General features: G+C 60.1%; 4 protein-coding genes across 5 annotated transcripts; all 4 read right to left on the bottom strand.

The window, feature by feature from the left end:
• Positions 1-53: 53 nt before the first annotated feature.
• On the bottom strand, positions 54-1,896 carry POLR2J (RNA polymerase II subunit J). 2 transcript variants are annotated; one of them, XM_015880517.2, is made up of 4 exons: positions 1,806-1,896; positions 1,597-1,686; positions 1,317-1,491; positions 54-294 (listed from the first exon to the last, which is right to left on the bottom strand). In XM_015880517.2, the coding sequence occupies exons 1-4, from the start codon at positions 1,856-1,858 to the stop codon at positions 259-261; spliced, it is 354 nt and encodes a 117-aa protein (XP_015736003.1). In that variant the 5' UTR covers positions 1,859-1,896; the 3' UTR covers positions 54-258. The 2 variants fall into 2 exon arrangements, with proteins under 2 accessions (XP_015736003.1, XP_032304282.1); XM_032448391.2 differs by lacking the exon at positions 1,597-1,686.
• A 73-nt stretch (positions 1,897-1,969) lies between these two features.
• On the bottom strand, positions 1,970-9,157 carry LOC107322453 (ras GTPase-activating protein 4-like). The gene is made up of 20 exons (XM_015880497.3): positions 8,961-9,157; positions 6,508-6,564; positions 6,248-6,361; positions 6,026-6,087; positions 5,820-5,943; positions 5,656-5,737; positions 5,441-5,572; positions 5,277-5,368; positions 5,079-5,202; positions 4,849-5,002; positions 4,549-4,613; positions 4,257-4,369; positions 3,996-4,182; positions 3,390-3,527; positions 3,007-3,321; positions 2,798-2,935; positions 2,594-2,729; positions 2,402-2,522; positions 2,280-2,329; positions 1,970-2,177 (listed from the first exon to the last, which is right to left on the bottom strand). Exons 1-20 carry the CDS (start codon positions 9,023-9,025, stop codon positions 2,056-2,058), a joined length of 2,391 nt encoding a protein of 796 aa, XP_015735983.2. The 5' UTR covers positions 9,026-9,157; the 3' UTR covers positions 1,970-2,055.
• A 938-nt stretch (positions 9,158-10,095) lies between these two features.
• Positions 10,096-11,801, bottom strand: LOC107322461 (uroplakin-3b-like protein 1). The gene is made up of 6 exons (XM_015880515.3): positions 11,640-11,801; positions 11,168-11,314; positions 10,868-11,099; positions 10,605-10,681; positions 10,402-10,525; positions 10,096-10,324 (listed from the first exon to the last, which is right to left on the bottom strand). The coding sequence occupies exons 1-6, from the start codon at positions 11,683-11,685 to the stop codon at positions 10,225-10,227; spliced, it is 726 nt and encodes a 241-aa protein (XP_015736001.2). The 5' UTR covers positions 11,686-11,801; the 3' UTR covers positions 10,096-10,224.
• Positions 11,802-12,186: 385 nt separating this feature from the next.
• On the bottom strand, positions 12,187-13,602 carry LOC116654255 (uroplakin-3b; the record flags this gene model as incomplete). Its single annotated transcript, XM_085522343.1, has 4 exons — positions 12,187-12,358; positions 12,491-12,611; positions 12,710-12,786; positions 12,851-13,602. Coding segments are annotated over 4 exons (1,092 nt in total), but the record flags the coding sequence as incomplete, so codon positions are not given.
• Between the last annotated feature and the right edge of the window lie 321 nt (positions 13,603-13,923).

Here is a 13,923-nt window from a genome sequence, read left to right as displayed (position 1 = left end):
GGGCAGTGAGACTGAGCTACAGCCTAGTGCACATAGTGACAGTGAGGCTCCAGTTAGAAAAGTGAAAACCATTTTAGTGAATTAAGCCATGAAATCAAACAAGACATGTCAGATACAAACATCCCCTCCCAATACTGCTGCCAAAGTCAGTAGGACTGGAAGGAAAGTAATTGGCATTGAATGAAGGTTTAAATAAAGCATTTCACTCAGACACATCGTTCTTCATCAGCAGTGTATCACACTAAGAGCAGGCTGATTTCACTCGATTCCTTCTTGTTTGTCTTTAATGGCAACCTGTAAAGAACAGAAACAGAACCGTCAGTGGATGGTTTAAACACTGATTTCATCAATTTCACATCAAACAACAGAACAACTGCATGAGTTCAGGGGAGACCTTATTGCTCTCTATAACTTCCTGAAGGGAGGTTGTAGTGAGCTGGGGGTTGGCCTCTTCTCTTGTGTAATCAGTGATAGAACTAGAGGGAATGGTTTTAAGCTGCGCCAGGGGAGATTCAGGCTGAACATTAGGAAGTATTACTTTTTGGAAATGGTAGTCAGGCATTGGAATGCACTGCCCAGGGAGGTGGTGGAGTCACCGACCATGGGAGTGTTCAAGAAACGTCTGGATGTTGTGTTGATCAGTATGATCTAGGCGAGAAGTATTGGGAATGGTTGGACTAGATGATCACAGAATCACAGAATGAGCCGGGTTGGAAGGGACCTCAAGGATCATGTAGATCCAACCCCCTGCCTGGCAGGGCCACCAAACATACATATTTACTAGATCAGGTTGCCCAGGAGACCCCACAGAGACCCCATAGAGACCCCATAGATCCATCCCCATAGAGACCCCATAGATCCCCATAGATTCCCCATAGAGACCCCATAGATCAGGTTGCCCACGGCCCCGTCCAACCTGGCCTTGAACACCTCCAAGGCCGGGGCATCCACAACCTCCCTGGGCAGCCTGTTCCAGGGCCTCACCACTCTCCTAGTGAAGAACTTCCCCCTGACATCCAACCTAAATCTTCCCTCTTTTAACTTAAAACCATTTCCCCGTGTCCTTCTATTGTCAGCCCTTTCCAAGAGTTTACTCCCCTCCTGGTTACAGGTTCCCTTCAGGTATTGAAAGGCTGCAATGAGGTCACCCCGCAACCTTCTCTTCTCCAGGCTGAACAAACCCAGCTCCCTCAGCCTGTCCTCATAGGGAACGTGCTCCAGCCCCTGATCATCTTCGAGATGGCAGCAGCTCTGGGCTGAGCCCTTCCCTTCGGTTCAAAGGATGGGCTTCTCGCAGTGCTCAGAACTGAGCTCACCCTGAATCTCTCCTCCAGCAGGGACAGCTCGCTGATCAGGTCGGTGATGGCGTTGGTGAAGGCCTCCTGGGGGCTGTAATCCGGGGTCGTTTGGACACGGATGATGATTTTATGTTCCAGGGGGTGCGGGACCTTGTAACCTGCAAACAGCACCTGGGGGTCCTTCAGCAGCTGCCTGGGGAAGGAGGCAAAGCAGCAGCAAGCAAACATGCATTAATAGATAGAAGAGCTTTATAAGAGCCCCAGCACTTGTAAGCAGCGCCCAGCTCCCTCAGCTCACGACTTGATGATGTTTCCCAGCGTGTGATCCTCCTTGTTGATGGTGAACAAACAGGCGTTGGGCACCTTGGTGTCCTTGTTGATGGTGATCCTACACAGCACAGGGGGCGGCGATTCACTGCCACAGCCCGGGCGGACATGGGGGGAACCGGGGGGAACCGGGCAGCCCCCAACCCCCCACCGGACCCCCCCATCCCGCCCCCTACTCACTTTTTCTCCCCTTCGAACAGCAGGAACGACTCGAATGCCGGCGGCGCGTTCATCCCGCCGGCTGCTCGCCGCTCCCCGCAGCGCACACAGCGTCACTTCCGCCCACAGCGCCCCCTGCCGTGCGGGCGGACCGTGCGCAGTGCGCTATAAAGGCACGGACACGGTGCGGGTGGAGCTGCGCATTTATTGCCACGCTGCGACCACCCCCAATTCCCCCTCAGCCCCATCCCGGCACATCCCGGTCCGTCCGTCACGTCTGCGGCTCCGGCAGCTCCTGCAGGGGGGGCTGGGCCGGGGGCAGCCGGCGGTGGCAGCGCTCCAGGTCCTGCAGCGCATCCAGGAGCCGGCGGAGCGTGGGGGGCAGCGGTGGGGCTGGGTGGGGGGAGAGCGGGGCGGTGAGACCCCCGGGAATGGGAGCAGCCCCAGAGCACAGCGCCTATGGGGGGGATGGGGAGCTGGGGGTCCTTTCTCTACCTTCTCCGTTCTGAGGGTCCCCCGGCTCCATGAGCTGCCGGCACTTCTCCCTGCGGATAAAGGGGGCTGTTGGCCGCGGGGCAGGGGGCGCTTTGGGGGCTGTCCCCGGTTGTGGGTCCCACCTGAGGGGCTGCTGCAGCCCGTGCAGGTGCTGGAAGAGCCGCTGAGCCTCCACGTCGGGCTGCAGCGGGTCGGTCCAGTCCTGCAGGGTGATGCTGTGCCGGGTCCGGCCGCAGCCTGGTCCTATGGGACAGAACAGGGGCTGAAAATAGCGGGGACATCATCACCCCCACCCCCCACCCAGCAGCCCGTACCCGTCCTGTCCTTCTGGTGGCAGCAGCTCCATTTATCCCCCCGGAACACCCCGGGGTGGTAGGAGCGCAGCAGCTGCGGGTTGTTGCCGCACACCTTCCTCAGCGCAGACAGCCACTGGTTCAGCTCATTGACACACTGCGGGTTAAACAGCGAGGTGACACAGTACCCCAATGGGTCACAGCCCCGTCCCCATCCCAGCCCACCTTGCACTGCAGATACGCCGTCTCCTGCTGCCCGGCCTCATCCACATAGACCACCTGCATGACGTGGCAGCTCCCAAAGCTTTTCTCCTCCACCTTCTCGGCCGCTCGGATGTTGGCCAAAGCGATGGAGCCGCATCTCTGCCATTGGGGACACAGCGCTCGGTGCCCTCCGTGCCACTATGGGATCCCACCACCCCACGTCCCCCTACCTCCGCCCCGGGGCTCTTGCTGAAGCTGAGTGCCTCGCTGGTGAGGCAGAAGTGCAGCTTCTTGGATGCAGAAGCAAGCAGCGGCCCTTTGCCCCGTGTCTTATGGACAAACAGCAGCCCCTCCTTCACCACGTTGCTGCGGGGGGCACAGGGCTGCTCCTCTCCACCCTCCTCCTCCTCCTCCATGCCCACCAGGCGGGTGATGAAGGCCCTCATCTGGGAGGCTCCGTGCTGCAGGGCGGGTTGCAGCGGGGCCAGCCATTCCTCCTTGGCTCTCCCTGCCGCTGGTTCCATGTTGCCCACCATCTGCATGGCCTGCAGACCACGGCATGGTGAAGTCGTTGCCCCCAGTGCCACCCCGCTGTGCCCATGTCCCAGCTCACCTTGGCCAGCAGCAGCAGCGTGCGGCTGGTACGTGCATCAGCGTGTGTCTCCCTCAGGTGGAAGAGTTTGGGGGTCATGATGGCGGGGGAGAAGAAGCGCAGGCACAAGAAGCTGGTGACGGCCACAAACTGAGTGTGCTGCAGCCACCGGGGGCATGAGATGTGTGAGGGTCCATCCCCATGGCACCATCCCTCATGATGCTTCAGGGTTGGATGATCCTCACAGCCCACAGAATCACAGAATGACCCAGGTTGGAAGGGACCTCAAGGATCAAGTAGTTCCAACCCCCTGCCTGGCAGGGCCACCAAACATACACCTTTACTAGATCAGGTTGCACAGGGCCCCGTCCAACCTGGCCTTGAACACCTCCAAGGACGGGGCATCCACAACCTCCCTGGGCAGCCTGTTCCAGGCCCTAACCACTCTCCTAGTGAAGAACTTCCCCCTAAGCCCACCCAGTTCCAACCCCCTGCCTTGGGCTGGTTGCCCCCCACCAACTTAAGCCGCCCATCATCAAGCCTTGGGCATCTACAGCTTTTTCATGGCACAGAACAACACCAAGTCCACCCCGTTCCTCCATCCCCACTGCTGGGTTTGGAGCTGACCTGATGCTGGGGGAAGCGCTCCCCGACACGCTGGAAGAGCTGCCGGAAAGCAGCACGGATGACAGGAGGGCAGGTAGGAGCCGATTTACTGATGGCATCTAAGAGCTCCCCAAGGTAGGACTGCAGGAGCTGGCGGCCCTGCTCCATCACCTCACTCTCTGTCTGCACCCGGTGCAGCCCCGAGCACCTGCAGGTGCACAGACCCCATCAATCCCATGCACTCCGAGTACCCCCACCCACTGCAGCCCCTGTGCCCCTTACCCAACGTCCTTGATCTCCACCTTGCTGGGGTCCAGCTCCACGTATTTCTTCTCCTCAAACACCCTGGAGATGGTGGGTCCCAGCACCGCATGCAGGTACTGCATCCCTGTCACCTGCCCAGGGGACCACAGCACCCAACCTTAGGGGGTTTTCTCCAGCTCTTGGCCCCAGAGGCAGACACAGCTCCCCATGTCCTTCCCTTATAGGACAGCATGGAGCTGTGGTGAGCTGGAAGGAGCAGGGTTTGGGGTGAAGCTTCCTGCGGACAAGGGGGATTTAGGGGCAACAGCACCTTGAGGAAAGACTCCATTGACTTTGAGGCCAGGGAGTTGCTCCGGAATAAAGTGTTGGGTTCACCTGAGAAACAGGAGGAAGCCAGTGGAGCAGCCCCAAGTGCCCACCAGGCATTTTCACCCTGCCTATTTGCACTGGAGTTACAGGGATTCTCCAACCAAACACCTGCCCATTCCTCCACCAACTACAGCCAATGATGATGATGAACCCAACGTGTTCCCAACCAGAGCACACCAGAAGTTTTACAGCTCCAAATGAAGGTAAGGAAGACCCTGCCCTGCTCCCAGCTCAGGCTTACAGGGCTTGGCCAGCTCCAGCTCAAAGAGCAGGTCCAGAAACTCCTTCACCAGCCCTTGGCCCAAGAAGAGCTTCACCAGGTTGATGGCCACATCCTGCCGGCACTCGGCCGTGGTGGTTTCATCAAGGAGGGTGACCAGGTGAACCCCACCGACCTGCAGGGACACAGGACATGGTGGCACAGTGGTAATGACTGTGACCGCGTCCCATTGGGGCTCTGCAGTGCCTCACCTGGTGCCCTGCCTTCACCTCCTGGCACAGCAGCTGGACCAGGGGCTGGTAGCAGTGAGAGGGCAGCACTGTCTCATCCCGCAGCCTCACCTGCAGCTGCAGTGAGCCCAGGCTGCCCCGGCGCCTGTAGGAACATGGAGAGCAGATCCAGACCATGCACCCCACTGCACATCCCTCTGGAACACCCCAAACACTCACCTGTCCTCCCTGGGCTTGGTTGTGTCCGGCTGCAGCCTGAACCAGCCCTCCTGGTGTCCGGCTGCCTGCAGCCCCTGCACACTGACCACCACCTGGGGGAGGGTGGGACAGGCTCACATCCCACCCCAGTAATGGGGCCATACGGGGTATTTCTGAGGGCTCACCTTGCCCAAGAAGTCATTCTTGCTGACCAGGTCCCAGTCCCACACCTCTACACACAGCTTCTCCGCAGGGGGGTTGGGCAGCTCAAACTCAAAGGCTTCATTCCAGCGAGGATAGCAGGATTTCTTCACCACCTGTAAAGGAGATGGATCTGACCCCATGGCACACACATCCCACCCCCATGGGGACATCAGGGGATACGCTGAGTTGAGCTCACTGTGCTCTCCTGTGTTTTGCCATTGTAGCTCACACAGACAAAGGGGTCGGACGCACCGTTCCTGTCCTTCTTGGCCAAATCCCTGTGGAGGAGAGGGTGAAATCCCACCAGGCCTCACCAGAGCCATCACCCCATGACTGGGACGCCCCCATCCCCAACATCACCTGGCCTCCAGCACGGTGCATCGCAGCCGCTGCCCGCCCTCCAGGAGCTCCACACGGAGGTGAATTTCCCCCTGCACCTCCTCATCAGGGTCCACCTCATTGAGGCTCACCCAGCCGCTGTATCCTATGGGACCAGTGGGCACCATGGGCACAGGGTGTGGGGACACGGCTGGGTGTAGGGCTGGGGACGCCCCGCTGCCCCCTACCTCTGGGGTGCTCTGTCAGCATGGAGCGGGTGATGCACACCTTCCCAATGACATCGTCACGGCTGCAAGATACAATAGGGAGGTGGCACGGAGGGTGGCTGGGCAGTTTGGATGGCCCAAAGCCTTCAACTGCACAGCCAGGTGTGGATTCTCTGCTGTCTGCTATGGGGTTGAGCATTGCCAGCCCAACCCTGCATTGTCCCCACAGTGCTCTGCCTGTACCTGAGCGCATCCTCATCCATGACATAGATAGAGATGCTGTGGAAGGTGGGATGGAGCTGCACCTCATACTCCTCCCCCCAGAACGGGGACAGTGTCTTCCACACCGTGGCAGTCCTGTGGGACAGATGGAGCCAGTGACATCCCAGCATCAGATGAGCAGGGCTGGTGCACAGCACCCACACTGGGGTGGCTTATGGGTTGGCACTGGAGTCTATGTCTCAAGCTTTGGGACCCAGATGGGAGTGGGCAGCAGGGCTCACCTGATGATGGCCTCATTGTCGATCTTCACAATGCAGTACGGGTCACTGCTCCCCGTGCTGGAAGGCAATGGCATGACCCCATTAGCATTGTAGTGACCCCGACTTCCAGGCCCTGATCACAGCATCCTGCTGGCAGCTCCTCATCCAGATCGGAAAGGGAACAAACAAATCCCACCCTTTCCCCAAAGTAGGAGCTCCAGGAGCCAACACAACCCCCTTGTAAGGTTGAATGATATGAAGATGGTAACAAAGACGATGACAAATATTCAAAAGGTTATTTGTAAAGGAAATCTCACCTACATGGATGCCTTCACTGGGAAATGCTGAGGCAATCTCCACCAGGGAGCAATCCCCGAGAGATGTTGCCTTAGTGGTGGTCAGCCCTTAAATGGGGTCTAGAGGAGGTGGAGTCGAGCTCCACCCCTTCCAGGAGCACAGCTCCATTACTCTCACCTGTGCTCCCGCAGCTGACCCCACACTTGCCTCAGCTGATTAATCAGAGGTTCAGGCTGTGATTACCAATTTCTCATACACCCTCCAGCCCCCAAATGGACCCAGAACCCAGATCTCTCTGTAGGGACGGGACCAACCCTGGGGACACTGCGGTGACACGGCCCCCTGGTCACAGCGATGCTCAGTGAGCTGCCAACAGCTCAGCTCACCATTGCTGCGTGCTGCTGCCAAAACAACAGCACTTTATGGCCAGCTCAGTTCCTGAGGACGGTGACTCACTGCGGCCGGAGGCGGCGGAGCTGGCGGAACCAAACTATGGGGGCGAAGGGCTTTGGGTTCTCAATGTGGGGCTGGCAGCTCCCTGTAATGCTGGAGCCCAGAGCTGCAGGGGGAGCACAGGGGACAGGAGGGGTCTGGGAGGATCCACATGGTTGGGATGGTGGGTTTGCAGCAACAAGCAGCAGGTTGGGGAAAGCAAAATGAACAAGGAGAAGCTGAGAGCTGCCGCTGTCACCTCCCATGGAGCTGCATCCCGAGGTGTCCCCACGCAGGGCAGCCCCGTGTCACACCGGTTGCTAAGAGCAGGGGCAGATTGGGCACGAACACGGCGGATGAAGCATCATTAACCCCGCTGTATTGCTGACATTTCCTGCCTTGTGCAAACCATTTGAGCACACACAGAACGATGCCACCTGCCCCGCACACAAAGCAGGGGATGCTCTTTGTCTTCCTGCGCTGAGGATGCAGGAGCAGCACAGCGATGTGCCATAGGGCAGAGCGTTATTCCGCCTCTTTATGGGCAGTTGTGTTGGGGTCCTGGTGCTAAAGAGGCGCCGGGCAGGGGCTCGTAGGAGGGAGGGGGAAGCACAGAGCGGCAGGAGGGGAGCTCAGCATGGAAACAGCGTGAAACGCGTTGATATCACAGCGCTGCCATGAGATAGAACGATGGGGCTGCGGTGTCAGCGTGCCCGGGGACACACCGTGCTGCGGGTGGGCGGCTGCGGGCGGACTGTGATCCATCAGCAGCGCTGTGACATCTCGGATTTCCATGGGGAAATCACAGCGATCCCAATGGCGAAGGGACGGGGGGGGTCATAAATCCCGGGGATGGAGCTGTGCCCGTGGCACCATCCCAAGCCACGTTCTGCCCTCCCAAAGGCACAGCCCTCAAACCCCCCCCGCTCCGGCTCAAGGTCCCCGCAGGGCTTCGTGCCAAGGGACTGAAAAACACGAGCCCTGACACACGGGGCTTAAAAAAACCAGAAGCTGCGCTTCTTCCCTTGTTTATCCTCTTTTTCCATGACGGCTGCGGGGTTTTTTGCTGCTTTTCCAGCCGCCCGCAGTGCGCTCCGAGGTGGCTCCCCATGGATGGGTCCCCCCCTGTGCTGTCCCCATCCCACCCAGCGCTGTCCTCAAATCCTGCCCTATAGAGATGGGAGCGGTGAGGATAATGCTGGGACACACAAACAGCTTGAAATCCCCACCCGATGGGGACAGCAGCCCCTGCAGCAGGTGCTGGAAGAGGGACAGAGACACGGAGCCACCCCAGGGGGGATCCCAAAGCTTTACATGGGGATCCCAAAGCATTGCAGGGGGGATCCCAAAGCATTGCAGGGGGGGGATCCCAAAGCATTGCAGGGGGGATCCCAAAGCATTGCAGGGGGATCCCAAAGCATTGCAGGGGGGGGATCCCAAAGCATTCCGAGCTGCTGGGATTCAGCTGGAAGGAAACCTCCCAGAACTGCTGGGAGGATCACATCCAATCCTGGGGGAGATCCTAAAGGAAGGGCTGCCCCAATGCCGTGCAGGGGGAGATCCCAAAGCACTGGGAGGGGATATGCTGGAACCATCCCAAAGAGCTGCAAAGGGTGACCCCAAACCCACCCTATAGGGGTCCCCAAAGCACTGGGTGGGAGGGATACCCCCAAAGCTGTGCTGGGGGCTGGATCAAAGCAGTGTACAGAGCCAAGATGCCACCCCCCATCCCCGGCAGCACTCACATGTCCTTGGCCGGCAGGTTCCTGCCCTCCACGATGCGGATGGACAGCACGCAGCGCCGGGACATGCGGGCGGACGGACGGACGGGACACACGGACGGAGCGGGCGGCGGAGCGCGGACTCGAACCCGCGACCACAGAGCACCGAGCCCATGTGCGGACCGGCACGGAGGGCGACCAATCAGCGAGCGGCTCTGGGTAAATGGGCGGGGCTTAAGGAAACGGGCGTGGTCTTGTATATAATATGGGCGGGGTGTGGGGCTGGATGGGAACTACAGGGACCCCCATGGTTATAAGCCCCCATATGGGGCAGAGGGACGAGCTGCGACCCACACAGCGCTGTGCAGGCACCATGACTGCTCACAGAGTGATATAACGCCACAAAGCCCCGTGTACCCACAGACAGCCCCGTGCCATCCGGGCCCATGCACAGGGGTCACCATAGGGACAGCATGGAGGCACCATAGGGACATCACAAGGACCCCATAGGGAAGGTCATGATGGGGACATCATAGGGACATCGTGGAGACGCTGTGAGGACACCATGGGGCACAATAGGGACACCATGGGATACAATAGGGACACCATGGGATACAATAGGGACACCATAGGGACACCATGGGATACAATAGGGACACCATGGGATACAATAGGGACACCATGGGGCACCATAGGGACACCATGGGACACAATAGGGACACCATGGGATACAATAGGGACACCATAGGGACACCATGGGGCACAATAGGGACACAATGGGATACAATAGGGACACCATGGGGCACCATAGGGACACCATGGGACACAATAGGGACACCATGGGGCACAAGAGGGACACCATGGGGCACAAGAGGGACACCATGGGATACAATAGGGACACCATAGGGCACAATAGGGACACTATAGGGCACCATAGGGACACCATGGGACACAATAGGGACACCATGGGGCACAATAGGGACACCATGGGGCACAAGAGGGACACCATGGGATACAATAGGGACACCATGGGGCACAATAGGGACACCATGGGACACCATAGGGACACCATGGGGACTCAGCAGCACCTCCAGCCCCTACATGATGCACAGTGTGAGCTGAGCCCTCCCCCAGTACAACCCATAGACAGAGGCAGACACACAGCACACATGGATCTGTTTATGTCCCAGTGCATCGCTGGGGGCAGTAACATGGCAATGCAGTAACATGGTGATGTAGTGACATGGTGATGCAGTAACACGGTGGCACAGTGACATGGTGTCCCTCCTCAGAGCTTTGCAGCCGGCTGGTCGTACACATGGTGGGTGTTGTAGCGTCGGATGGAAGCTGCATCTGGCCTGAAGCTGCCCACACCACACGCCTCGGAGCTGGGGGAGGACACAGCATTGGGGACACGACGTGCTGCTGTCACCCATCGCCACCCCCCTGTGCCCTATGGACTCACCTGCACAGCGTGGCCAGGAGGGCGGCCAGCAGCACGGCCAGCAGCACTGATAGGATGGCAGTGATGGTGATCATGGCACCGCTGCGGACAACGCCTGCCCTAGAGCTGCTCGGGATGGGCTGGGCTGTGGGGAGAACACAATGGGGCCGTGCCTCACCCGCCCCACCATCACACCCCACAGTGGGGCACCCTCCCCCCCGTACCTTTCTTCAGTTCAATGGGCCCAAACCATTGTGTGGTGGCTATGGGACCAGAGGCATTCAGTGCGAGGAACTTCACCCTGGGGAGCAGATCACAGAGCCTTTAGGGCTGGGAGAGTCCCCTCAGATCCCCCATCCCAACCCCAACCCATCCCAACCGTGTCCCTCAGTGCCACATCCCCACAGTGACCCCCTCCCCACCTCCCTGGGCAGCTGTGCCTCCACATCACCTCTATTTCTGAGCTAAACCGTCCCTAAAAACCCACCAATATGGCCCGGGGTTGGGCAGGGGCCCATTGCAGTTGGGTACGGAGGTGTCGTCAATGCAGCTGGTCTCGCTGCCCACACGCAGCACTGTGAGCTCCCCGCTGGGTTTGGGGCAGGGGTAGTGGTACAGCATGGCACCCAGCGTCAGGTAGGAGGAGCTGTTGGTGAGGAAGCGTTGGAAGCTCCACTCGGGCATCCCAGGCTGCGCGCTGTCATTGAAGTGCTCCCTACCTGCAGGGATGGGGGTGGCAGTGAAGGGCAGCACCGATAGAGCCCCATCCCTCCATCACCACACTCACCCTCACGGGTGGCCACCACCAGCCAGATGTCGGACGTGTTGTCCATCTCAAAGACACAGCGGGGCTGCTCCAGCACGAAGGTGCTGCCCGTCAAACGGCCCCCCAGGCTCACATCATTAGCCAGGGTGGGTGTGTAGTCCAATGTGTCTGCAGCACAGCAATGAGAGCAGGGGATGGTGGGCATCACCATGGGATGTGGGCATGGGGAGGGGGGCAGCTCCCCACCGCCAGCACCGTTTGGGGCTGAGACAGTGCAAATATTGCAATAAGGGGCAGCACACAGCACTACCAACAGGGAGACCCCATGGGGCACCGTGTTGTGCTGCAGGCTGAGCTGGGTGACACCAAGGAGGGTCCCAACCTGCGGGTATCACCCACAACACCCATCAACCAGAACAGACCCCCCTGCACACACAGTAGACCCCCCCCCACCCCATTATTTGTGGTCACGACCCCCCGTGGTCGCACTCACCCAGGCCATGGGCCGTGGCCAGCAGCAGGAGCAGCAGCGGGCGCATGGTGCAGGTGCTGAGCGCAGAGTGAGGCTGTAGGGTGGGGGCCGATGCCTTGTCCCCCCCCAGGACCCGCCTGCGGCTCCAACCACCCACATTCCTGCGCGGCCGCAGCCCCGCGGCAAACAGGTCGGGCTCGTTTCCCTGCCGAGCATTACAGCATTACGTTCCGGCTGGCTGCCCGCTGGGTGCTGTGCTGAGCACTGACACGGGTGGGTCCCTAAGTGCCATCCGCAGGGGGGTGCCCATGGGGTGGGTGAACCCACGTCCCTTGCCCACATCCCATGGTGGACAAAGCACGGAGCTTTGTATGAGCCGCGTGGTCCATGACCATAGAACCATCACATGGACACGGGATGGTTCGGGTTAGACTGGTCCCACTGCCTGCAGTGCACAGGGACACCCACAGCTCCATCAGCGCTCAGAGACCCTCCAGCCCAACCCTGGGCGTCTGCAGGGATGGCACACCCAGCACGTGATTGGGTTGAAAGATGACAGAAAAAGTGATTGCGGATGGAAGAGAGTTTACTTGGTGGGTCATGGGCCACGGGGCCATGGTGTGCAGCCACAGATACAGGCAGGGGGCAGCGTGTGGGGCAGGGCCGGAGGGACGTGGTGGGTCCTGTAGGGCAGGTGGGCGCCCAGGTCCCGGCAGCACAGCGGGACACACAGCTGGGTGCTGCGGGGGGAGATGGGTGAGGCATCAAGCAGGGTCCATGCAGTTCAAACACTACAGAAAGCAGCCCATCCCACTGCCAAAATACAGCAATCCCCAAATTTAAGGGAAAAAATAGTCTTAAAATCCCCGTACCCCACAGCTCCCAGCATGGCCATGGCCAGAGCAGCAGCCAGGCTGGCCAGGATGGCGGCGATGATGACCGTGGTGCTGCCGCGACGTGCGGGTGTGGGGTCGATGGTGCTCAGGCTGCGAGCTGGAGGGGCACAGGGTGAGGGGTGACATGGGGACACTGGGGAGCTCTTCCCCCCTTTGGTGTAGGGGTGGTGGTCTCAGCCCCGCTCCCCCCGGTACCTCTCCGCAGGACGATGGGCTCAGACCACTTGGTCTCCGCTTTGGGGCCGCTGCAGCCCATCAACAGGAACTTCACCCTGTGGGATGGGCAGCTCCAGCAGCGGGATGGGGACAGCGCGATGCCCCAACCCACAGCCTCACCTGTACGGCCCTGGGGAGGGCAGCGGCCCATTGCAGGGTGCCCGGCCGTGGCACGTCGTGTCCGCACCGACCCGCAGCACGGCTGGACCGGGAGCTGAGCATCCATAGGCGGCTGCTGCCGTCTCCAGGGTCATGTACGCGCGGGCAGTGGGCAGCCCCTCGTATGGGGGCACCTCGGAGCTGGACGTGGGGTTTTTGAAGGCGGTGGAGGCTGCGTGGCACAGATGTGGGGTGAGCAGCTGGAGGTGAACAGCCCAACATCCCTCCCTGCAACACATCTCACCATCAGCAAAAGCCACCACCAGCCAGACGGCATCGGAGGCGTTGGAAAAGGGGTCGAAGACGCAGCGGGGTCGCTCCAGCACGAAGGTTGTGGCCGTCACCTTCCCCACCATGGCACCAGGGGCCACACGGGGCACGTAGGGCAGCAGGGCTGGGGGCACAGCCGTCAGTGGGAGCCCCCCAGCCACACACAGCCCCTTGGCCCCATCCCCAGCACCACCACCCACTCGAAGCCCCTCACAGCCCCTCACCCAGGCCAGCAGCCACGTCCATCCCAGCCAGCGCCAGCAGCACCCACAGCAGCTCCATGGCTGTGTCCGTTCTGCTCCGACCCACTCCGTCCCACTGCCGAGGGGCCAAGCTGTCCCTGTGCCCCCACCAAGCACGGCCCTCCCAGCCCCACATTCCTGCACTGGCTCCACCAGCACGGCTGGACCCCGCGGGCAGAGAGGGACAGGGCCCCTCCCAGGTCACCATGAGTCCCAAAAACAGCCCTGGGCTGTCTGACCCCACAAACAGGGCACCAGGGATGCAGGCACCGCTCTGTGATGCCAAAGGGGAAACTGAGGCACAGAGGTGGTAAAGGAGCTGCATGTGAAGGACTGGTTGGCAGGACTGGGAGGTTCCATTAGGGCTATGGGGGAAATAGGGTGGGTGGCCTTTCCACCCCATTCACCCCAGTACTGCCTGAATCCCATGAGTGCTCAATACCCCCCAGTACACAGATCCAGCCTTGTTGTGGGTGCAGCCAGCATTGCCCTGAAGGCAGGGAAGTGCCTGGAGCCATCACA

The sequence above is a fragment of the Coturnix japonica genome, chromosome 22 (genome assembly GCF_054131305.1).
Source record: "Coturnix japonica strain WE chromosome 22, WE-NBRP24, whole genome shotgun sequence".
NCBI classification, from domain to species: Eukaryota; Metazoa; Chordata; class Aves; order Galliformes; family Phasianidae; genus Coturnix; species Coturnix japonica.
The sequence above is the reverse complement of the archived record's forward strand: the minus strand, read 5'-3'. Positions and strand labels throughout refer to the sequence as shown.

Bases quoted from the DNA above. Each gene is read 5' to 3' on its own strand.
- POLR2J (XM_015880517.2), bottom strand. From the start codon at position 1,858: ATGAACGCGCCGCCGGCATTCGAGTCGTTCCTGCTGTTCGAAGGGGAG. The intron at 1,492-1,596 runs GTGAGCTGAGGG...CTCCTTCCCCAG, and splicing joins CTGGGAAACATCATCAAGTC to GCAGCTGCTGAAGGACCCCC. The intron at 295-1,316 runs GTGAGCTCAGTT...TGTTCTTTACAG, and splicing joins TGCTGGAGGAGAGATTCAGG to GTTGCCATTAAAGACAAACA.
- LOC107322453 (XM_015880497.3), bottom strand. From the start codon at position 9,025: ATGTCCCGGCGCTGCGTGCTGTCCATCCGCATCGTGGAGGGCAGGAAC. The intron at 5,003-5,078 runs GTGAGGCACTGC...GTGTCCCTGCAG, and splicing joins AGGTGAAGGCAGGGCACCAG to GTCGGTGGGGTTCACCTGGT. The intron at 2,330-2,401 runs GTGGGACCCACA...CTTTATCCGCAG, and splicing joins GGGCTGCAGCAGCCCCTCAG to GGAGAAGTGCCGGCAGCTCA.
- LOC107322461 (XM_015880515.3), bottom strand. From the start codon at position 11,685: ATGCGCCCGCTGCTGCTCCTGCTGCTGGCCACGGCCCATGGCCTGG. The intron at 11,315-11,639 runs GTGAGTGCGACC...GCTGTGCTGCAG, and splicing joins GGCCACGGCCCATGGCCTGG to ACACATTGGACTACACACCC. The intron at 10,682-10,867 runs GTGGGTTTTTAG...TCTGCTCCCCAG, and splicing joins CCCAACCCCGGGCCATATTG to GGTGAAGTTCCTCGCACTGA.